General features: G+C 42.9%; 1 protein-coding gene across 1 annotated transcript in view; it reads right to left on the reverse strand.

Moving 5' to 3' along the window:
* Positions 1–24,858, reverse strand: part of LOC144492244 (calcium-transporting ATPase type 2C member 2-like) — a 68,753-nt gene continuing 43,895 nt past the window's right edge. The window contains exons 12-27 of the mRNA XM_078210229.1: positions 23,772–23,896; positions 23,285–23,382; positions 21,363–21,464; positions 18,707–18,796; positions 17,282–17,383; positions 17,038–17,194; positions 15,406–15,576; positions 12,190–12,287; positions 11,322–11,372; positions 10,266–10,432; positions 9,502–9,570; positions 9,259–9,375; positions 6,552–6,699; positions 5,646–5,741; positions 1,645–1,786; positions 1–1,214 (exon numbers count right to left, since the gene is read on the reverse strand). Coding sequence (XP_078066355.1) covers positions 1,093–1,214; positions 1,645–1,786; positions 5,646–5,741; positions 6,552–6,699; positions 9,259–9,375; positions 9,502–9,570; positions 10,266–10,432; positions 11,322–11,372; positions 12,190–12,287; positions 15,406–15,576; positions 17,038–17,194; positions 17,282–17,383; positions 18,707–18,796; positions 21,363–21,464; positions 23,285–23,382; positions 23,772–23,896 — 1,855 coding nt within the window. The 3' untranslated portion in view covers positions 1–1,092. The remainder of the gene's footprint in view (positions 1,215–1,644; positions 1,787–5,645; positions 5,742–6,551; positions 6,700–9,258; positions 9,376–9,501; positions 9,571–10,265; positions 10,433–11,321; positions 11,373–12,189; positions 12,288–15,405; positions 15,577–17,037; positions 17,195–17,281; positions 17,384–18,706; positions 18,797–21,362; positions 21,465–23,284; positions 23,383–23,771; positions 23,897–24,858) is intronic.

Below are 24,858 nucleotides of genomic sequence, written 5' to 3' on the forward strand. Positions count from 1 at the left end.
TACCAGACCTTTCTATTACAGAGATGATCTTTCATCAGAGAGGACACTGGAACTTTGCAAATGTTGGAAAAGCTAGGAATTCATGATTAATGTGTAAGAGAGCGGAACTCCCGTTATTTAATTTTGGTTACAAGCCTTCCAAATTAGTGATGAATAAATAAGGAAAATTTTTTTTCATTTTACAAAATGAATAGCTGGGAAATTAGATTTGCCAGATTCTCCGTCCTCGCTTGCAGCGGCAGCGGGGCGTGAACGGCCGGTTCGATTGCATCCATAGTGTCCAACCCTGCATTACATCAGAAAGAGCAGACAGGTGGTAGAATTGAGAGTTGGTGAAAATATTGGTTGAAAAGTTTGGAGCTCTTCCACAATCACAATCGATGTTCGGTCATTCGTTTATTTTAAAGTTTGGGATTGATGGATGTGTTGAGCGGAGGGGATATGGGGCAAAGGCAGGTATATAGTGCTAGGTCATAGATTAACCATGATCTCACCTGAATAGAAGAACAGGATTGTGAGGCTAACATGTTTCCCTTCAAGAGCCACTATACTGTGCGAATTGAAAAAGATTCCACTACCTTAACGTGCAAGTTTTATGTGGCATCCATAGCATTTTGCATGTTACTGCAGGTTCATAATGTTGATGCCTGCATTGCTTGGGGAAGCTGAACCACCCATGTAGGGACGTACTCAAAGAAGTTTGCCATAGGCAATAATGGTGTTGAAAGAACAATGCTTACAATATTTATATCTTGAATGTACTGCAATTCAAACACACAGATTTCAGACAAAGGGTTATCAATTTGCATTTTCAGAGCTGCAAGGTTCTTTTGCACATCCCAACTCAATTCAAGACTTTTCAGAATGTAACTTTGCCTTCACAATTTGCAAAACTGGGTGAAGGAATCCTTCTGTTCAAGAGCGTTGTCGGCACATTCTGAACAAAACCACCTTGTCAAAGTGAAATTCCACAATATACAAAGAAAGCTTCACTATTCTTTATCTCCAATATTAAATTTCACAAAGCCATTGATCTGATAAAGTGTAGTTGTGCAACCCAGTACTGCATCCTGGTTCTTCCAAATAATATTGTCAAACTCCTAAATTGGCGCCGTTTTCCCTTTGAGTGGCTGAAGACCACATTCTTTCAATGAACTTCAATATCTCTGATGTAACGAAAACCAAAGAGGCCAAGCCCATCAGGAACAGCAAGTCTGTAAAGGAATAGAAAATGCAGATACGTTTAGATTTCAAGAACAGCTGAATTGTTAAATTCAGTAAGTGATGACAGCACTTTAATTTCAAAAGATTTATAATATTGCTTAGGTAGTGCAAGATACTATCCCTGTGAGCCATATGCAACAGGACAGGATTTACAATCTATGGCATCTACACTATACCATCAGAACTCAAAATCTATTAGTAAAAGAATTAAATTGTGAATATGTGCTATAAAAAGTTGCCAACAAACTTTATTACGGAAAATAATTTCATTGGAAAGTAAATCAAAATCTATTACTAAAAGAATTAAATTGTGAATATGTGCCATAAAAAGTTGCTAATAAATTTTACTACAGGAAAGAAGTTTGTTGGAAAGTAAATCAAAAAACTTAACGCGTCACTAAGAAATCTCGAATTACATACCAAGTACTCTGAGGCTCTCTGTTTGGAAAACCTTCTGCAGAGGTGGGAGATAGATGACAGCCATTTGTCCCAGAAGTGAGCCAAGTACGGTATATAGGAACACACGATTACGGAAAAGACCTATTTGGAATATCGATTTAGTCTAGAGAAAAAAAGAAGAGGTATAAGTTATGCTAAACCTTTATATAACACTGTGGCCTCAGCTGGAATGTATGGTCGCATTTTTATCTCCCAATGGAAGTACGCATTGGGTTGCAAAATACTGAACTTTGCTGGAAAATTTATTTTCCTCTGCTTTTCCAACTCCGCAGCATTTTTGTGAGGTATTTTCATAGGTTGGGATGGCCTTGGGTTCAAACGCACATGGCTATCTTCTGAAGTTAAGGTCTGGGATTTTGAGGACCACAGGAAAATGTTATTTCCTCCCGCACACAATTTTCATGTGCTGGTGTGTGTTTTGGAAGCCCTAAACAAACACACATCCTTGGACAGCTTGTGATCACAGTGGGAAACCTGCCAAGGTATCAAGAATATTCTGAAAGGTAAGTGCAAAATGTTTTGATATCCTCAAATGTCACTATTAAATGCTGTATTGTAAAACAGGTGTGTATTCAATGCAATTACTCATAATTGGGATCAGCAAAGATAGTTTGATCTTGACATGAATGCCATTGTGAAAGTGTTATCATGCATTACAATACTCTGTCATTGGAGAAGGTGCCATAATTCATTAAAGAACATTTTTGAAAAGTCCAGTCATTCAAAAACGTCCCATTTTGTCCAGTGGTTTAAGTCAAAGGCCAATTCTGGCTGTTTAAAAAAAATCTTGCTTTGAAAACAATTTCTGCAACTCCCTTCATTGATTGATAAGAAATCTGCTTTGAAACAAAAATGGGACACCATTCTATTCTGTCAGTTTTAAACAATGCGGCTGGATGCTTTTGTCATGACGGCTGTGGCCATTATGAATGCTTGGCTGGATTTCAAGAGTATCTCTATCATTTCAAAAATGACAGAAGAGGCCCAAATCCAGACGTCCCTCCTGCAAACCTGGCAGCCACTGTTGTTGTGGGGTGGGATTGGACCCAGTTTGGGGATTCATGCATGTGCATTTCATGGAGGCAGTTGCCTGTAGAAATGGGCAGTTGCTGAAGTCGTTAGATTTTTGGCGTGAGAGGTGTCTGAAATTTGACATGTGCAGATTAGACCTCATTGGAGCAGATCTAAACTTAAAGTTTATTTATTAGTGTCACAAGTAGGCTTACATTAACACTGCAATGAAGTTACTGTGAAAATCCCCTAGTCGCCACACTCTGGCACTGTTCGGGTACAGTGAGGGAGAATTTAGCATGGTCAATGCACCTAACCAGCATGTCTTTCAGACAGTGGGAGGAAACCGGAGCACCCGGAGGAAACCACGCAGACATGTGGAGAACATGCAGACTCTGCATAGAGAGTGACCCAAGCTGGGAATCGAACCCAGGTCCCTGGTGCTGTGAGGCAATATGCTAACCACTGTGCCACCCCCTTTATGGATTCATTTGGATAGCCAGGCTATCTTTTTGGAGAAGTACAGTACCCTTTGGATATGGACCTGGGACACCTTTGGGGAAAGCCAGGTGCCCTTTGTGATTTCTCAAAGTAGGCACAAATGTGTGTAAAAAGTGCATGAACTCATTGGCATTGTAAATGTTGTTAGAGTTTTCAAAATAACTGTCAAAAGGGTTAAAATAAACTATCAAAGGGAGCTTTCAAGGCATTTAAAATTCCTGCTCTAATTCTTTTGAGGAATAAAACATCTGGAGTGTTAAAAAAAGATTGCTTGCTATTTCACTCTTGGATAAGCCTTAGAGTTTCCATTACTGGATTTCTGCTGCAGAGCCGATTTCTCAAATAGCTCAATATCACAGTAGGGTGCCTGGCTATTTCAGCTTGATCGATAGCTCCAAGTAGTTCTGGACTCTTTGAATTGGGACAATGAATTCCAATGCTGTTTTTCTAAGGAATTATGCAATTGAATGAAATATTTGTTGTCAGAAGGGATAAAGTAGTTGAAGGAATGTGAATGTAGTAAATGAGTTATACAAATGAAGGTTTTTTTTTAAAATGAAGTCTGCAATAGACAATTGGAATTTTACTTTATTTCATCCCAGTATGGATTCTCTGATCAGCTCATAGTGAATCCAGAACATAGTATCCCTACAGTGCAGAAGGAGACCATTCAGCCCATCAAGTCTGCACTGCCCCTCCAACGGAGTGTCATGCCGAGGCCCTCCTCCGGCCCTAGACCCATAACCCAACGCATTTATCCTGTTAATCCCCCTAATGTATGCATCTTTGGACACTAAAGGGCAATTTAAAATGGCCAATCCACCTAACCTGCACATCTTTGGACTGTGGGAGGAAACTGTAGAACCCGGAAGAAATCCAGGCAGACATGGGGAGAATGTGCAAACTCCACACAGTCACCCAAGGCTGGAATTGAACCCAGGTCCCTGGAGCTGTGAGGCTTTAACCACTGTGCCACCATGCCATCCTTGTGCCACCTTGCTGCCCTTATTGGGTGAGCTGGCATGGTGGATGCAAGGATCATGGGGTTGGGTGGGTGCATAGTGTCTGTGAGGGTCCTGAGTGGGCAGAGGGACAATGGAGTGGACAGAGTGGATTAGAGGGGCATGAATGGGCACGAGGCCATGAGGGGCCATACGATGAACAGTGGGGAATAGATTGGATTGGAGGGTGAATGGGTGAGGCATGAGATGGAATGAGTTGGCATGGGTGGGACATGGGGAAATATTTTACGGGGAGCGGGGTGAGGAGGGCGGACCGGGGGGCTGTTTTATGCATTTTTTAAATACTTCAGTACAGTGCCAGTGCACTAAGGTAGGCCATCTCCTGTCTCCACTCCCGGCATCCTCCGCACCACTCAGGGATCACCTCATCCAAATTCTAGGGAACCCTGCCACTCAGATACGAAAATCTGACCTTCCAAGGCACTTTTATCTGGGTCAGGTTTGTGGATCTGGGAAATATACCACCTTTGTGTTCCTAACCCAATGGCGAAAGTCCAGGCCATAATTTCTACCATGCAGTGTTGGATTTATGCACCAGACCATCTTTGTGTGTTTTGATTTAGCAGACTGAGATAAAAAGCATTTTACTAGATATGGTTATGCACTAGCTACATGCACAATATAAATAAAAATAGTGCAAATTCATACAAGGGCATGAATATGTTTGCTATCGTATGGCATCCCATTCAGGAAGATAACATTTGCACATGTATGGAATTAATCAATCACTTTTGAAATGTGCATACTGAAATGTTCCTGAAATTTGAGCAGATTCTAACATTTTCTTAAATTAGAACAAATTAATTTTATTTTAAGAAAATGTCAGCACTTATGAATCGAAGAATAGAACAAAATAGCGAAGCTCCAAAGAAGATTGTAATGTTTTAAACCATTATATGGAAAAGTTTTGAATACTATAGTACTGCTAGAGGAAGGAACCTTTAAATAAAAAAATTGAGGAACAGAAAATGGAAATCTCACGCTGCACCTGAAATTTGCAGTTTGCCTCATTTTCTAAAAGCCACACATTCCCTTCACACTACGGCATTCTTAAAAAGTTAATTAAGTCCCGCTGCCCACTTCCCGCTGCCTCGAAAAAGCAGCCAGCATAATCAAGGACCCCACGCACCCCAGACACTCTCTTCCACCGTCTTCCATGGGAAAAAGATACAAAAGTCTGAGGTCACGTATCAACCGACTCAAAAACAGCTTCCTCCCTGCTGCCATCAGACTTTTGAATGGACCTACCTCGCATTAAGTTGATCTTTCTCTACACCCTAGCTATGACTGTAACACTACATTTTGCACTCTCTCGTTTCCTTCTCTATGAACCGTATGCTTTGTCTGTATTGCGCGCAAGAATCTATACTTTTCACTGTATATTAATACATGTGTCAATAATAAATCAAATCAAGTAACATGTTGTACCTGAGAGCGACAACTTAAAGCGTTGAACATATCAAAGAAGACAAAGCAAGTGAACGTCATGGTTGTTGTCCTTGACGAAATCTTTCCCTCCGGCAGCTATTTGAAATAAAACGATGGATTCAAAGTTACAAAATCATAAAAATTAAAACCATTGAAACTGCCATAGTAAATCAATTATCTCTTATCTTTCAGAGAAGGCAGAAAGATAAGCAGTCTGTGATTAAACTACTGGAAGAAATCTGCAGACATTTGAAATGGGATAAATAGACATTAATAAACAAACGGTGCGAATGGAAAATATATGTGGACTATTTGTAACTGTTTAGCAGTGCTTTGAGGACTGCATTTATAGAAAAATGGGTTTAAAAGAAAATGATTAAAGAAATAATGACTTTTTCTTAAAAAAGAAATTGCTGGCAGCTGCTCCAAGAATGGACTGTGAAATTGTCTTGGTGGACCAAAGATGATCTCTGGAGAATAATTGTGAATCATCGCATTCTGTTATTCCCTGGAGGGAAACAAATTTCTTTCTGGATCACCTTTTTCATGAATTTCTATGTTCCTTAAATTTGAATAACCTACTGCCTGCAGAACATAGTATGAGCTGGAATTTTCCGGCGACTCACGCTGGTGGGATTCTCCAGTCCCACCACCAGCAGCTTACACCCGCCTGCGGGTTTCACAGCGGCGTGAGGTGACATCAATGGGAAATCCCATTGACAGCAGCGGGACCAGAGAATCCCACCACCAGCGAACAGCACATCACCTTCCACTGACAAGAAACACGCAGCTCGGAGGCTGGAAAATTACGCCCAACATATCTACACACGGGTACACAAATCAGTTAAATTGAGAGTCAAACAGCAATTGAGAGACCAATTATTGAAGTTCATAAATTATACACACCTCTTTCCAATAAACAAAGAGGGTACCACTGATAATGATAATAGCCGAGAATAATATTTTAACAATTAGGCCCTTATTCAGGATAGAGTCCTTGACATTTCTTGGAGGCCGTTTAATGACATCTTTATCCACTGGCTCAACACCCAAGCTACAGAGAGAAGAGTAGGAAAACAATTATAAATCTTCCAATCATCTAACCAAAAGTAGAATGTCTTTTCATTTACTGGAATTGCTCATTTGTTTGCAGGAATAGTATTGCATTCCGATTACATCTACAGGAATGATTACAGTTAGACGATTGTAACATACATAAGAACATAAGAAATAGGAGCAGGAGTAGGCCATCTAGCCCCTCAAGCCTGCTCCTCCATTCAATAAGATCATGGCTGATCTGATAGTGGGTTCAGTTCCACTTACCCGCCCGCTCCCCATAACCCTTAATTCCCTTAATGGTTAAAAATCTATCTATCTGTGACTTAAACATATTTAACGAGGTAGCCTCTACTGCTTCTTTGGGCAGAGAATTCCAAAGATGCACTACCCTCTGGGAGAAGTTGTTCCTCAACTCTGTTCTAAATTGGCTCCCCCATATTTTGAGGCTATGCCCCCTAGTTCTTGTTTCAAAAACACAAAAACACTAAAACTCTTCAGATACAAGAGTTTTTAACACAATGATAAAGAACACTCTCCTAATCTCATTAGATCCACCCACATGTTTGTGTGGGTTTCCTTCGGATGCTCCGGTTTCCTCCCATAGTCTGAAAGACGTGCTGGTTAGGTGTATTGACCCGTTCAGGCATCTAGGCGACTAGGGGAATTTCACAGTAACTTCATTGTAATGTTAATGTAAGCCTTACTTGTGACTAATAAATGAACTTTAAACTTTTTAAAACTCTTTCCTATTGTTTCTAATTGAAAGATTTAATTTGTGCAATTGAATGCATGATCAGAAAAGTTAACTCTGATCCTCGCAGATGTAAAATAATCTTAAACTTCCACAACAACCACCCTGAAAGGTTTGGCTATTGTTGACTGATGTCAAAGATCAACTTTTCAGAGCTTTTGCACTTTCATGCCAGGACTGCATTATTTCAATGAGCTATTCACCTACAGTAAAACTTTAGTACTGAGTAATGGGATAGATTTTCAATGTCATTATTTGGACGGTAAACTAGTGGGCATGATTGCCTGACCACCCGATTTCAAATCTAAGAAATTAATTCCATAGATTACTACGCAGTCAAGAAGATATGAAAATTGACCTCAAATATTCTTGACTCTTAAATTCAAGGATGACTCTCAAAAATTAAAAAAAATTTTGGTTTCTTGTAAGTTTTGTATTCATCAAAGAAAATACTTGGGGTTCAATTTAAATGAAAATACATCAGTTTATATTTTTTTGCAAAGCTACAGTTGCCTTACTAACTGGCCAAGGAACAGAACCATGCACTGAAAATGCACTCTAGTTCTTTGTTGCTGAGTGGAGCATGTGAATGAGGTACACGCAGCAGCACAGCTCAGATTTCCCAGCGATACAGATGTTATCTGCACACTAGTGTATGAAACATAACATTGCCAAGGTCAATATGTTTTTGTTTAAATCATGCTCAGTTGTATTGACGCATTCCTTGTGGTGTGAAGTCCAAGTGGTGCAGGTTTGCCTCCTCCAGGGAGTTCTACACAATTTCTCACCAGAGTCAGGTTGGGATCCAACTCCTTATTTATGATTCAGCTTTAATATCAGAGCAAAGTTGAAACTGCTTTGCACGATGCTGAAGTTGCTGTGTAAGTGATTCACGCTACATACTGGAGGAAGAAATCTCAAGAGGCAAATATATCAAACAAAGTGGGAAGATGTCAGGTTGCATACTAGGGCTGAAGGTAAACAGGACTTGGAGTACTTCATTAAAATGAAAGATAAAAACAGATAAATCCCAGAAAAAAAGCAAAGCAAAAGCATAGAGCACCATAGATCATGAATAGGATCTAAATATGTCTAAATATCTAAATATAGGGTGGCACGGTGGCACAGCGGTTAGCACTGTTGCCTCACAGCGCCAGGGATCCGGGTTTGATTCTCGGCTTGGGTCACTGTCTGTGTGGAGTTTGCACACTCTCCCCGTGTCTGCGCGGGTTTCCTCCCAGGTGCTCCGGTTTCCTCCCACAGTCCAAAGACGTGCGGGTTAGGTGGATTGGCCATGCTAAATTGCCCCTTAGTGTCAGGGGGACTAGCTAGGGTAAATGCATGGGGTTATGGAGACAAGTCCTGGGTGGGATTGTGGTCGGTGCAGACTTGATGGGCCGAATGGCCTCCTTCTGCACTGTAGAATTCAATGAATCCGCGTTTGAATGTATAAAATACATACAGTCCGAAGATTTGCCCGTTAGGTGGATTGGCCATGCTAAATTGCCCTTTAGCGTCCAAAGTAAATGCACGGGCTTACAGGAATGGGGGAGGTGGGGGTAAGGGTATTGATAAGATGCCCTTTCGGAGGGTCAGTGCAGACTCGATGGGCTGAATGGTACAAAATTGGGTATGAAGAAAATCAAATGCTTATAAATTAAAACATATTAACATAATTCACCCTTCACATGTAAACGGGGCACCAACAGGATTTCAATTGAACACTTAGCCCCAACTACACAATGCGACAGGAACATACCACGGCTTTGATATTACACTTAAACATCTAATATCGATTTGTACCTTTGAGCTGGAGGTCCATCCATAATGATGTTGATCCACAGAATCTGCATGGCATTTAGTGGATTTGGCAGATTAAATATGGTAGAAAGTGCAATCAAGCTCAACGCTGAAATACTTCTGCATGTTTAAAAGGAAAAGAATTGCAGACAAACATTCACATATATATATGTACTCCCCATGACGGCTGTGTAGAGCAAAGAGACAATTTGTGTTCTTTATAGGAATAACTAAGTTTATACTTACGTACTCAACTGGAATCGCACAAAATTTTTAATGTTGTAAAAAATTCCTTTGCCTTCCTCCATTGCACACCTACAAAAAAAGCTCAATTATTCAACATCATGGAAATCAACACAAATATTAATGTTCACTTTTTTTGTCCCTGCTTACCTTTTCCCTCCCATACAAAGCTCTCTGACAGATAATGGTAGCCCTCTGATACTACACCTTTAGTTGCCAATGTTTATTGAAAATTTGAACAGTGAATGTCACAATTAGACTACACAACATTATGTAAATTTAACTTCACAAAAATCATAGAATCCCTACAGTGCAGAAGGAGGCCATTCGACTCATCGAGACTGTACCAACAACTATCCCACCCAGGGCCTTATCACCGTAACCCCCATGTCTTTACCCTGCTAATCCCCCTGACACTAAGGGGCAACTTATTACGACCACTCAACCTAATTCGCGTATCTTTGGACTGTGGGAGGAAACCGGAGCACCCGGAGGAAACCCATGCAGACATGGTGAGAATGTGCTAGCTCCACACAGACACCCGAGGCCGGAATTGAACCCGGGTCCCTGGCGCTGTGCGGCAGCAGTGATAACCACTGTGCCACCATGCCAATGGAAGTAATTTTTACCCTACACACATATATTACATAAAAAGCACATAAGTAAGTCTTCATGTTAAATCATTCAGCAAGGTAAAGTGATGTATTAACTGCTAACTTGCTGTTAAAAAAGATACATTTTAAGCAGTACCACTTGAATTTACTCACAAAATAGATGTAAAGTTATCGTCCACCAGAATCATGCCTGCCGCTTCTTTACTGACATCAGTTCCTGTCCCTTTCATGGCAATACCAATATCGGCAGACTTGAGAGCAACAGCATCATTCACACCATCTCCAGTCATCCCCACTACTGCATTATTGCTTTGAAGGGCCTATATAGCAACAATGAAGAGAGATGTCTGACTGCATGGTTTAGTAGTTAACCAATATATAAACAACATTTAAACTGGCTGTCACATGTCTATCCTTGGCTTGCTGCAATGGTCCAGTGAAGCTCAACGTAAACTGGAGGAACAGCATCTCATCCTCTGCCTAGGCACGTTACAGCCTTCCGGTCTCAACTTCGAATTCAACAACTTCAGATGATTAGCTCTACCCCACCTCAACCCCCTTGTTTTCATTTTATTTTTAACTGTTCTCTACCTTTTATTTCTTTATTGTCTTGCTCTATTTTTCTTCCCCCTCCCCCTCCTCTTTCTCCTAGTTTATTCTCCCCTTCCTTACCATTTCTCACCCTTTGCTTCCTCTTTCCCCCTTTTTCTGAATTTTACCTCTCTCCCACATCTTCATCTGTCACAGTTTACCCTCTGATATCAGCTTCTCCGCTGTTTGGCCATTCACACCTTTTATTCTCTCTATGGACTACCATTAGCAGCCTTTCCCCTTGTTTTTGTGGCTATGATTCATCTTTCATTCCCACACCCTACAGTTTAAATATCTCCCACTTTCTATCCAATTTAAGCTTTGACAAAGGGTCGTCTGGACTCGAAACATCAGCTCTTTTCTCTCCTTACAGATGCTGCCAGACCTGCTGAGATTTTCCAGCATTTTCCCTTTTGGTCTCAGATTCCAGCATCCGCAGTAATTTACTTTTAACATTTAAACTGCTGCATCTAAAATAATCTCCATTAGCAGCAACTCCCATTTACCATCATAAAGTTTTGGTGAAATTCTACAAATGTGGAAAATATGTGAATGATGCTGAGACAGAAGGAATTGATGCTTTCAGCATTTATTGTGCAAATGTAAAAGAAGTTATACCTTTATTATTTTCTGTTTGTGCTTCGGACTTGTTCGAAAGAAAACAGCCACCTGAAAAGGGGGATAAGGGCAAGAGAGAAAGGGGAAAAAATAGAAATAAATAGTATATTGTATATAGATAGTCTTAAAACAGTGCTTTACTGCTCTATTATAAAATAGTAAGAAGCCTCACAACACCAGGTTAAAGTCCAACAGGCTTATTTGGAACCATGAGCTTTTGGAGCACTGCTCCTTCATTCGGGGAGTGAAGGTTAGTTCACAAACATGGCATATATAAACAAAGACACACATATATGCCATGATTGTGAACTAGCCTCACTTACCTGATGAAGGAGCAGCGTGCCAAAAGCTTGTGATTCCAAATAAACTTGTTGGACTTTAACCTGGTGTTGTGAGACTTCTTACTGTGCCCACCCCAGTCCAACGCCGACATCTCCACATCTTGGCTATTTTACAATGTATAACTAAATTCTGAATACAAGGGGCGAGATTCTCCGGCCTCCCCCTCAGCATTTTTCTTGGAGGCGGGAGGTTGCACACCGTTCGCTGCTGGTGGGATCTTCTGGCCTCATAGCTGTCAATGGGAGTTCCCATTGAAGCCATTCCAAACCGCTGGGAAACCCAGGGGAGGGGCTGCACTGCCACCTGGACCAGAGAATCCCGCTGGCGTGAATGGCCAGAGAATTCTGGCCAAGGTCTCAACAGCTATAATGATTCTATGCTAATCATTCAAAAACATAGAAATATTAGATGGCTGAATACATACATTAGAGAGGAACTTAATCAAATATGCATCTGAAAAACTTGCAAATTACTTTGCACAAGAGAAATGTAATTCTTGCTTTGAATAATCGGATTGGGTTCATACCTTCATTACCATAAGGGCAAGATCCTCATCTTCCAATTGCTCCAGCTGCTCCCCCGACATAACCTCCATGTCATCATTATAGAGGTTTATGCTTCTTCCTGAGTGTGCATGCACATTTGGACAAGATTATCTTTCAAGTTACTTTTTCTGCCTTGGACTATTTAATTTAAATGACATTCTTAACATATATTGTAATTTACTGTCCAAACCAAAAATAACTTTATAATTTGTGGCACATTGGTACAAATACAGCCACCCACCGAAAGAAATAATGAAATCCAAGTGCAGGTGTCGTACCAATAGGTTGAAGATTGCCTGAAAGAAACAGAAACTGAATGGTGGATCAGTCGCCCCAAGGACAAGAGAAGGTCGTTCAGTCCATTGAAACTCCACCCCAGAATTCCAAATTTCCCATTATAGCATTCCGTTACATACAATCCCTACAGTGGCGAAGGAGACCATCCGGCCCATCGAGTCCACACCAAATCTCCGACAGAGTGTCCTACTGTGGCCCTATCCCTGTAACCCCACATATTTACCCTGCTAATCCCCCTAACCCACACATCTTGGGACACTAAGGGGCAATTTAGCATGGCCAATCAACCTAACTTGCACGGGGGCGATTCTCCCAACCCGTTGCACTGCTCTAGCAGCACAACAGGCCGGGAAACATCAACAGAGGACGTTTAGCGGGCTCCCCGCTGGGCACCCGGCCTTCGCACATCTCCAGGGCCAGGATTTGTGGCGTCGTCAGTCCCGCACCAATTTCTGGCGCAGAGCTGATTTAAATATTAAAATTACTATTACCATGCCATTCGGACACAGACTGAAGTCTCCGGGCCCACTAGTCTCTCGCCCTCCCCCACCCCCCGGCCAGGAGTGGTTCACTCCAGTGGGGTTTATATCAGCTCCCCACCAACGAAGAGCTGGCGACCCGACCCCGCTGGAGTGAAGAGAGGCCATGGAGGCCCCCCAGGAGGTCGTGGGTAAGGAGGATGCCTCCCGGGCATGACTACCTTGGCAGTGCCAGCCTGGACCCCCGGCACTGCCTAAGTGGCAATGCCCAATGGTGCACCTTGGCACTACCCACCAGGCATTGGGCAGTGCCAAGAGGGTAGGGTGAGGCCTGGGGGCGGGGGGGGGGGGGGGGGGGGGGGGGGTGGGGGAGATCAGTGGGGATTGAGGGGTCCCACTGCCACTCTGCAATCGGGATCAGTGGCAGAGGGGAAGGGGCTTGTCGGGGAGACGGGGGTGCGGGGGTGTGGAGAATGACACATATCTGGAGACGTCCGGGAGGCCAGCAATCGGGGGGTGAGGGAGTCACGTGGCCGGTGATGGAAGATTGCTGTGCGAGCCAACCATCGAGCTGGCCAGTGATCAAGAGGCCGGCAGTGCGGGGCTACTGCACATGCGCTAATCTCCGGTCTGACAAATCAGCGCATAAGCAGTGGCCCGCTCAGCGCTGTGCTGCCAGCCTCTCCAGCGGGAATAGCCTCCCCGCCACCCCACCCCCGCCCAACCTGGAGTTTCAGCATGAATTTCCCAAAGTCACTCTGCAGTGCAAAGAGTGTGGGAGATTCGTTTTGAAAATCCCGCTAAAGAAACCAGTAGGACTTACTCCAGTTTTTACGTGAATTCAGCACTTAGAATATTTTTGGGAGAATCCCGGCCCACATCTTCGGAATGTGGGAGGATACCGTGCACCCGGAGTAAACCCACTCAGACACATGGAGAACGTGCAAACTCCACACAGACGGTCATCTAAGGCTGGAATCGAACCCGGGTAAAATGGACCAACTGCGCATGTGTGGCCATGTTCCAGTCGGTGCCTGCACAGAAATCCCCAAGGCTTGCTGGCATCCAATTACTGATTAACTTAAGGTAAATATTTTCTTGGTGAACTTGGGGTGACAATGAAATTCAATATCTGCCACGACAATTTTCAAATTTGATTTGAATTTTTCATACACTGCTGTAATAAAATACTCTGTCTTTCCTTTACTATACCAGCTGGTCTACTGCACAACCAATTTCTGGGGGGAATTTCCGTCCCTGTTTTTGGCAGGCGGGAAAATCAGTGGGGGTGATTTTTGCACTAGTGGGATTTCCGATTCCCATTGTCCCCGTCCCCTCACCAATGACATAATGGAGCTTCTGCCATGAAAGATTGGGAATCCCAATACCATACATTTCAATATCATTAGCATGTTTCCCCGCTGTATTATCTCTCCCCCTCCCCGCCCTGCCCATGTAAGTATTTCTCATCCCCACCGGCGTGACGTCATGTCAGCAGGGTTTACAACAGCTTTTGACAATCGGGGACCTGGCAAACGGTCCCTGCCCATGCCACACAGTGCCCAGTGGATAGAGGGTCATGCCTGGACACAGTCCCTGGCACTGCCCCCCAGCAGGCATTGCTGGGTGAGGGGTTGCTCCCGTTGGGGTGCTTTGACGGGGGTTCTCTGGGGGGGAAGTGGTCCCATGTTGTTGGGGTGGGGGGGGAGGGGAGGTTATGTTTCCATGGGAGGGGGGGAAGGGATGATTTTTTTTCAGTTTTTCAATCTGGCAGGAGCCCCGGTTGCTGGCGGGATAGATCATTCAGAGTCCTCCCTGCAAACATGACATCGTGGGTCCCGCATCTTCCATATTTTTCTCCCAAAGTGCTTGAAAATCTGGCGGGAAAAGGTGGCCAGGCAGTTGGCGGCCTGCCCTCTGCTTTCTTGCTCCAGACAACACTTCGAAAAAAAATCATAAAATTCCACCCCACTCATTTATTAAAATAAATAGATGAGAGATAAAAAGACAATCTATTGGTGGTTGACACCTTTTTCCAGTAGCTACCATGCACAATAGCGTTGGAATATATGCAGGGATTGCAATGGTCAACTCTGTCCTGAAATGTGATGGCACATCTTCAGGCATGTGGCTGTGTTGAACGATGGGATGGTGCCATGGACTAGTACACAAGCATCTGATGTAGCACCAAATCCATCTCTCTCCAATTGTCCCACTCCCTTTAAATTTGACACACAAATATTTTTAAATCTTTTGTAGAGTTTGAACCTAGAATTGTGACTCATAGAATTTGGCATGAAAATTGTTATTTAGGATTCTGGCAGGCATTAGAAAAGTTAAAACTAGAATAGAATTGGATTAAAAGGGGGAAAATGCCAACAGTTTGTTGCATAAAGCACTCAGTACCAAATTTCACTGTACCTATAGAAATGGCTGTTTCCTTGGAGTCTCCGGTGATCATCTTTACAGCAACTCCTGAATTTTGAAGCAATTGAATGGCTCCCTTGACTTCAGCTCTTGGTGGATCAATAATACCAATCAATCCCAAAAGGGTAAGTGCACCTAATTCCTGTCCAACAGCGAGTGTGAGCACTGGGAGAAGCAAATAGGAAAATACTCATCAAGACCAATTTCTGTCTTTATTTAACAGACATCGAATGTAATGTACTTTGGATTTAGTGCCAATAGATATTCAGATAATGAGCAGGCTACTTTGGGAGTCCTCTAGTTGCATAAGGAAGGGCTGGATGTTCACTCACTTGTTGGAAAAGGTATGAGAAAAGGGCTTTAACCTTTTATAATAAGAGGCCCTTATGTAAAAAAATATTGTTAAGACCATAAGACATAGGAACAGAATTAGGCCAATCGGCCCATCGAGTCTGCTCCGCCATTCAATCATGGCTGATATTTTTCTCATCCCCATTCTCCTGCCTTTTCTCCATAACCCCTGATCCCCTTATTAATCAAGGACCTATCTATCTCTGTCTTAAAGACACTCAATGATTAAAAAAAAAACACTGTGGGGGATGGTTGTGGATTTGCACAGCAACAGGAGTGGAAATCCACCCTCTCACAGGAGGCCTAAATCACGTTTCACGCCAACATTACAGCATGACACAGTTGTCCTCACCCTCCCAGCCCATGCCGGTGACGTAATGGGAATACTGGCGTTCAACACTGGGAAACCCATTACAACAAATTTGCACCTAATTATCAGGCCTTAATGCCCAATGATCTCCAGCCCCGACCATCCCCACTCCCCTCTCACCCCACTATTACATTGTTCACGGTGATGTGCCTTCATGCCGACATGAATTACGACAGGTCTCCCATGGCGTGCACCTGGCGGGCGGAACCCACCAAAGGAGTTCAGGTGAATGCCTCTTTCGGGGTGGGTTGGAGGAGGGTCATGCCCAGATGGTACCCGGGCACTGCCTGCGGTTTCTAGGTAGTGCCGGGAGGGTGGGGGTGGGGTTGGGGGGTGGGGGATGGGGGTGATGTTATGCGGTAGTGGGGAGGAGGGAGGCAGAGAAAGAGGGGTTTGTTCTGTTCTTACTCTTTTGTATCGGGACGCCCTTTAAAAATGGCACCCCAATCTTAAGTCATTGGCTCTGATCGAGCCTACCCTGCCCAATGTGACGTTGTGGGACCTGCCCCTTGGAGCTTTATTCTATCAGGCTAACCATACGGTGGAGGAAGCCACTGTGTTGTGGCAAGTGGCTTCAATGCCACCTTCCCCTCCAGCTGCGACACTGTGGAAAAATTCCACCCATTATTTTGCAAAATAATATTCAATATTTATTCTTTTTTATGGTACACATTAGAATCATCAAATCTCTACGGTGCAGAAAGAGGCCATTCGGCCCATCGAGCCTGCACCCACAACAATCCCACCCAGGCCCTCTCCCCATAACTCCCCACATTTACTCTACCAATCCCACTTTACTTTAGAAGTTTAGAATTACTTTAGAAGTTAAAGACATTATAAAATAAATGTAATTTTTCATTACAAAATTTATTATTTGAAATTTAATACAGAACACAAGACCCTACCCCGTAGGCCTGCCGCTCCTAGTTTTGCTTGTTGTTGAACGTATATTGCCTTTTGCTGTGGGGTGAGGGGTACGGGCATGCCACCATTGCTATAATTGCTACAGTACTGAATAACTCCCTCGTATGCACCCTTCATGAAGTAAATTTCTTCAGTTTCCTTTAAGAGTCATATAAAAACTGTTAGTGCTGTTTTAGACATGTAGCTCCATAACTGAAAATATCTCACAAATCCCATGGTTCTTACCCGACTCTTGTGGGCACATTTAACAGCCATCCATTTCTGTTCGGAGTTAAATGGACATTCCTTCTTCCTTGTGTAGCTCTGCTTAACGCAATCCAGGTGCATCTTGAATTCAGAATGCAAGACGTTAGATTTTAAAACCAGAAGTTGTTCAACAATTTATTCAAATGATCTATTAATTATCCTTCAGACCCATTTGCATTGGATCAGAATTGAAATGATATTCATATAAAAAAACATGAAAAGGCAACAAGAAAAGATTGTTAAGATGGTCCTCCTTGGGTACCTTGATCATCACTTTTAACCGACCATTTTCCCATTAACTCATATTATTTTATAACCTGTTGAACAGGGAGCTTTTCTTTTGGCTGTGTTCAGCTAACCTGTTAACTTCTCAACCTGACTGAGACGAGTGGGAATACCTATGGCGCAGGTATGTAGGTGAGGAACATGTAGGGAAGCAGGGAGAGATTGTGGTTGGATTGTAGACAGAGAGAGCACAGAGAATCATAGAATCCTACAGTGCAGAAAGAGGCCAATCGGCCCATCCAATTTCTGCACCAACCACAATCCCACCCCGGCCCTATCCCCATATCCCTACATATTTACCCACTAATCCCTCTAACCTATGCATCCTGGGACACTAAGGAGCAATTTAGAATGGCCAATCAACCTAACCCGCATGTCTTTGGACTGTGGGTGGAAACCGGAGCACCCGAAGGAAACCCACGCAGAATGTTGGACTTCCACTTTCACTAACAACACCTCAAGTCTCATTTTATGGATCTGATCTTTTTCACCTCCTTTCACTTGCCTGGTTACCCAAGACACTTCTTAAAATGGATCAAAAGTTTTTTAAAAAACTAATTTATAAGGGAGGTATGCATCCACCTTAAAAGCAGTTACCATTGACCTACATCCCGAGATGATTCCCCAATTTCACATCCATTAAAAATTGGAAGTGGGTGGTTCGTGACGGGTTTGAAGTTTTTGAAATTTTTAATTCTCACCCAACCCAAATGCACATGGTCCATATTACCCCCAACTAGTTCATAGTTCATTCAGACTGGCTGGAATTTTCCGGCCATTCACGCCATCGACAGCGGCGGGACCAGAGAATCCCGCCACTAGCAAACAACGCACCATCTCCCGCCGGCGGGAAACACGCAGCAGGGAGACCGGGAAATTTTGCCCAGTGGTGTTTGAATAATTAAGTTGTAATGAAAGCACTCAGCTCATCAGGTGAGATTTACATCACTCAGTCGCATTTTTAAACATAAATAGTTTTGCCAAAAGGTTGCCCCTCCCTGAAGATGCCAACCTTTTCTGAAATATTGATCAGTTAGCTGTACCTTGACTTAACTTGTAGCTGATAACTCTAGTTATCCTGCAGTTTGAAATATCAAAAGATTTTTTTTTCAGCAGTACCTTCATTGCAAGAGCAATTAATGCACCTTCTGTTGGCTGTCCTATTAATGTGCCTTCTCTGATGACAGCGTTATTACACACACATCCAGCCTATGAGCAAACAAATTATAAAGATGAGCTTGAGCATCCTTGTGGCACTTCACCAGTAACAGACATCAACTCGAAAATTAACTATATATTCATAGAACTCTCATACTCTCATAGAAACCCTACAGTGCAGAAGGAGGCCATTCGTACTCCATTTTCTGTTCTTCACCATTCCTCTATCCATGATAATGTCTTACTTCTAACACTCGTCTTTATGTTGTGCAATAATTTTGTGTGGCAGCTTATAAACATGTCTTTTGAAAATCTAAATTAGCCATACCTACTGTTTCCCCTGTATTTCATTGTTACGTTGTCAAAATATTATAACAGATTTCTCAAACATGGGGGGCGATTCTCCATTGCCACCCACAACTTTTCTGGCAGGTCGGGCTGGGAGGTGTGCGTCATCTGCCTTTTTCTGGGATTTGCTCATGCTCATCTCCCAGAGCCGGAGAACAGTCCGAGTCCAGACCACGCTGGAAACCGGCGGGAAGACAGGTAAGGAATTTGAACCTTTTAAAAATATGTTTTAAATGTCTTTTGAATGTAATTATCGGGAACTTACCGGTCCCGATCGATTCTCCCACCCCGCCAGGAGTACTTCATTCCAGCGCGGTTTAGAATAGCTCCCCACATTTGGGGAACTAGCGGGAGACCCCACTGCAACCGGGGCCCCCCAGGGGCTTGGGTGGCGGGGGGGGGGTGGTGCCCCCTAGGCATGGGCAACCTGGCAGTGCCAGCCTGTGCCCCCAGCACTGCTCAAGGGGCAATGTGCCCGTGCCCAGGGGGCACTTTGGCAATGCCCATCGGATATCGGGCAGTGGCAAGGGATGGGGCCTACTGTGGGCAGGGCCTAGGGGTTGGGGGGTCCTGCTGCCACTCCGCATGGCGATCAGTCTGGGCTGGAGGGAGGCCAGTGATTGGGGACACCAGGGGGGCCAGCGGTGGGGGGGGGGGGGGGGGGGGGGGGGGGGGGAGAGGGTGGGGGTCTGCTGTCCCCAGAATTGATGTGGGAGCCGTGATTGGGCTGTTGGGGGTGGGGGGACTGCTGGAAGGGCAGCACTGCAGGGGTCCCGAGCTGGCTGGCAAACGGGAGTCTGGCAGATCAGGGCCACTGTGCATGCGCAGTGTTCCAGAACTGTCAGACTCCGGTGAGAATAGATCCCGCACCCCCGGGTTTTTAATGAGATTCACGATTGGGACCTCTGCAGTGCACAGAGTGCGGAGATTCGGGTGAGAACTGAAAAAACAGTTTTCCCGCCAATTCAGCACTTTTGGGAGGATCGCGGCCATGATTTCCCTTTCGCAAACCATGTTGATTCTGCTGAATCATATTATGATTTTCTAAGGTACTACTTTCTTAACAATGGAATTCAGCATTTTCGTGCTGACTAATGTCACACCAATTGGCTGATAGCTTCCAATTCTCTTTCTCCCACCTTTATTAAATAGCCAAGTTATATTTCCAATCTTCTAATTGCTGCGACCATTCTAAAATTCCTTTGATTCCGGACGATAGTAACAAATGCATCCATTATTTCTACAGCCACCTCTTTTAGAAATGTAGGGTGGAGGGCACCAGGTACAAAGGATTTGTCAGCTTTTGATCGCATTGATTTCTCTAGTAGAATCATAGAATCCCTGCAGTACAGAAGGAGGCCAATTTGACCATCGAGTCTTCACCCACCCAGGCCCTACTCCCATAACCCCACACATTTACCCTGCTAATTCCCCTGACACTAGGGTTAATTTAGCATGGCCAATCAACCTAACCCGCACATCTTTGGACTGTGGGAGGAAACCGGAGCACCCGGAGGAAACCCAAACAGACACGGGGAGAAAGTGCAAACTCCACACAGACAGTGATCCAAGGCCGGAATTGAACCTGGGACCCTGGCGTTGTGAGGCAACAGTGCTAACCACCGTGCCACCCTTTTAGTACTTTTGCTTTACGAATATCAATTACCTTAACTTCCTCACTCTCATTAGACCCTTGGTTCCCCAGGTTTGGTATGTTTTTGTGTTTTCTACTGTGAAGACAAATATTAAATACTTGTTAGACTTCTCTGCCATATTTTTATTCTCCATTTAATTTCCCTTGTCTAAGACTTTAAGGACCAACGTTTATTTTTGCTACTTCCTTTTTACATACTTGTAGAAGCTTTTCAATCATTTTTCTATTTCTTGGTAGTTTACTCTCAGACCCCATTTTCTTCCTCTTGATTTTTTAAAATCATCTTTTGCTAGGTTTCTAAAACTCACCCAGTTCTTTGGCTTACTTGTGGCATTCACCAGTAATCTGCTCATTCGTGCACACTTTGGGTTCCATCAGTGCAACTTGGTTCAAGACCTCATTACAGACTTGCTCCAAGAATCTGGACAAGAGCTAAATTTCAGAGGTGAGGTGAGATTGACTGTCCTTGATATCAAGGCAACATTTGTGGGAATATCTGTTCCACACAAACAGCAGCAGTTCAAGAAGAATGCCTATCACCATCTTCTACTTGGGATGGACAATAAATGTCGACCATGCCATTAAAGTTAATTGAATCAATTAAAATTAACTCACTTCAACAAGTTTTCCTATTGACACATTGGAGAATTCCTTTACTATTTCTCCACTGGATGATAAATATACATTTCCAACTCCATTGTATCCTGTACCAGTTACCTGTAACAAATGAAAATTTAATTTGCTACATTTTTGTGGTAAACCACTGTTAGCTTATTACCTGTATATGTGACATGCCTGGACACATCCCTGCCAGCCCTACCCGAGACTCCTCCCCCCCCTGGTCCAGGTATAAAGGCGACTGCTCCCCACCCCTCTGCCTCAGTCTGGACCAGTTCATCGGCATGGGTTTGCTCCAAGTCCTTTGCTAATAAAAGCCTATTTGTTCTTGCATACAAACTAGTCTTTGCTCGATTGATGGTGGATCAATTTTCACAAGCCAAAATATAAATAAATTAATTTCAGCCGTTGCTCAAATGTTTATACTCAAGCCTGCGAATCAACTCTCTTTCAATAAGAAGAGTTGAATATTTGTATGAAGTGCGACCTCAGTGGCTGCATTAAGGTTGGTGGAAGACTGCTGACTATTGTGAAGGACCCTGGAGGATGATCTTGATCATCTCTGGCCCTAGCGAGCCTCTCCCCATACCCAGGATGTGGAGTAACCTGGAATATGCTCTGTGCCATTTTGTGCCATTCCCAGGTCATACTAATTTTTAGAATGACTTCCATCACCTACTCCAATCAAAATGCAACTTCCCTTTCAAATTATAGGCTGGGTTTTAAGTAGTTCAAGCTAACTTTAAATAGTGCAAACTGCTTTGAAGTCATGCAGTGTTGGCTGCTGTTATAATCATACAAATGGAACAGGCAGCACAACTTTTCCTGCCTACATCAGAAGGTATGGGTATGAGTTAATCGTGCATTATACTTCCCATGCTCATTAACCATCTCTTTGACCCCAAAGTTTGGTATGTGGATAAATTGTGATAAACTCTGTCTACACTTCCTGCTGCCTCGGCAAAGCAGTCAGACGTCCTCTCTTTCACCTTCTTCCATCAGGAAAAAGATACAAAAGTCTGAGGTCACGTACCAACTGACTCAAGAACAGCCACCTCCCTGCTGCCATCAGACTTTTAAATGGACCTACCTCGTATTAAGCTGATCTTTCTCAACACCCAGCTATGACTGTAACACAGCATTCTGCACCCTCTCCTTTCCTTCTATGCACTGTATGCTTTGTCTGTATAGTGCGCAAGAAACAGTACTTTTCATTGATTTGATTTGATTTATTATTGTCATATGTATTAGCATACAGTGAAAAGTATTGTTTCTTGCATGCTATACAGACAAAGCATACCGTTCATAGGGAAGGAAATGAGAAAGTGTAGACTGTAGTGTTACAGTCATTGTTAGAGTTTAGAGAAGGATCAACTTAATGCAAGGTAGGTCCGTTCAAAGGTCTGATGGCAGCAGGAAAGAAGCTGTTCTTGAGTCGGTTGGTACTTGACCTCAGGCTTTTGTATCTTTTTCCCGACGGAAGAAGGTGGAAGAGAGAATGTTCGGGGTGCGTGGGGTCCTTAATTATGCTGGCTGCTTTGCCGAGGCAACGGGAAGTGTAGACAGAGTCAATGGATGAGAGGCTGGTTTGTGTGATGGATTGGGCTATATTCACGACCTTTTGTAGTTTCTTGCGGTCTTGGGCAGAGCGGAAGCCATACCAAGCTGTGACACAACCTATGGTGCACCTGTAAAAGTTGGTGAGGGTCGTAGCTGACATGTCTAATTTCCTTAGACTTCTGAGAAAGTAGAGGCGTTGGTGGGCTTTCTTCACTATAGTGTCAGCATGGGAGGACCAGGACAAGTATACTAATACACATGACTAGAACAAATCAAAAATAATCAAATCAAATCAAAAATGTCCTCCAAACATTCCAAACTGTAAGACCCTTATCAAGATTAGATTGCGAGGTACCCACCTCCGCATGTATCCCATCTGACGTAACCAATCGCGTCACAGTCATCTCATTGGCCGTTAGGGTGCCAGTCTTATCAGAACAGATAACATTACAACAACCTATTATTTAAAAATAGTAACTGATAATTACATTGCATTAGGAACAGTACTTAATTCTCCCCATAAATGATATTCAAGAATTAGTTCAAATCAAATCAAAAGAAATTAAGTTATTAAGCCAGGGTTCTACATCTATCGTGGCAAATATGAAGAGGTGTACATTTCAAGATGAATGAATAGTAGAAATTTATTTTACAATTTTTGTTGAACAATACAAACATATAAAAGATTTTTTTTAAAAGCTAATCAACTCTGTTGTATCTTGCCTAATGGTTCCTCCACAGGATTTTTGTGATGGATGTAAAGCAAATCAAATTATGCCAAAGAAAATATATCCACAATATTAAGTTTAATAACTTAAAATAAAATAAATTAATTTGTTGACTCACCTAATGTTTCTACAATGGGAAGTTTCTTTATTATGACTCTCTTCTTCGACATTCTAATCACACCTAGTGCTAACGTTACCGTTACAACAATCGGTAGGCCTTCTGGAATAGCCGCAACTGCCAGGCTATTAACAAAAACAAGACGCCATGTTACAATGGAGACTGATCCTGTCCTGATACCCAAAGTGCATACATGCATTTTGCAGCAGGGGGGTCACCGAATTGCAATCAAAAGTAGTTTTCTTGATTTGGCCAACACCAACTGGGTAGCGTTTATTGCTGATCTCTAGCTGCTTTCCAGTGCATGTTGTGGGCATACAGCCACATACTGGCCCCATAGTAGGAATATCAGGTAGCTTTCTTTAAAAGTGTTTTCGTAAATTGGATGGGTTTCTACAAAATTGATCAGTTTCCATGCTAATTTCCTTCCTTGGTTTTAACCCACAAATTACCAGATCTATTTAATTCAGTACAATTACTTGCATAAAGGTGAATGATTTATTTGAATTCTAATGCATCTCCTTTATTGTTTACAAAATTTCAAGTCACCCAATTAAGAGTCCTCTTTTCCAAATGAGAATATAATTACTTTGATCGTTCTCCGACTTATATTGTTGTATCACTTTGCATGATTTCAACAGCTATAATATTTTTCTTGTATAGTAGCCAATACCAGATAACTTACACTGGATAAAACAGAAACACTACACCATCTTTTAATTTGTAATATATATTTCTGCTAATACAACTCGGGGACTAGATTGGCTTTTCTTCACTGCAGTTATATCCCTACTTATTAGTCAATGGAACCAGCCTAGAGGAATCCTTTTTGATTATGAATGACATTAGACTTGCACTAACAGACTAATTTAAGTTAATTTTCTGACAACTGCCATGCCCTTGGGTCTAAATGCAATCCATTTATCCTGCTGCATCTCTTACTGTCACAACCTATAATCTATCCTCACAAGATTCTTAAATACTCTCAAGGCAGTTCAAGTACAGTCTTCAAAGGTCCCTTACTTTTGTTTGGAGTTCTTCCTCAAACCCTTACAAAAAGATGCTGGTTAGAAGAAGCAAGGCTTCT

Source organism: Mustelus asterias, chromosome 4, assembly GCF_964213995.1.
Source record: "Mustelus asterias chromosome 4, sMusAst1.hap1.1, whole genome shotgun sequence".
Taxonomy (NCBI): domain Eukaryota; kingdom Metazoa; phylum Chordata; class Chondrichthyes; order Carcharhiniformes; family Triakidae; genus Mustelus; species Mustelus asterias.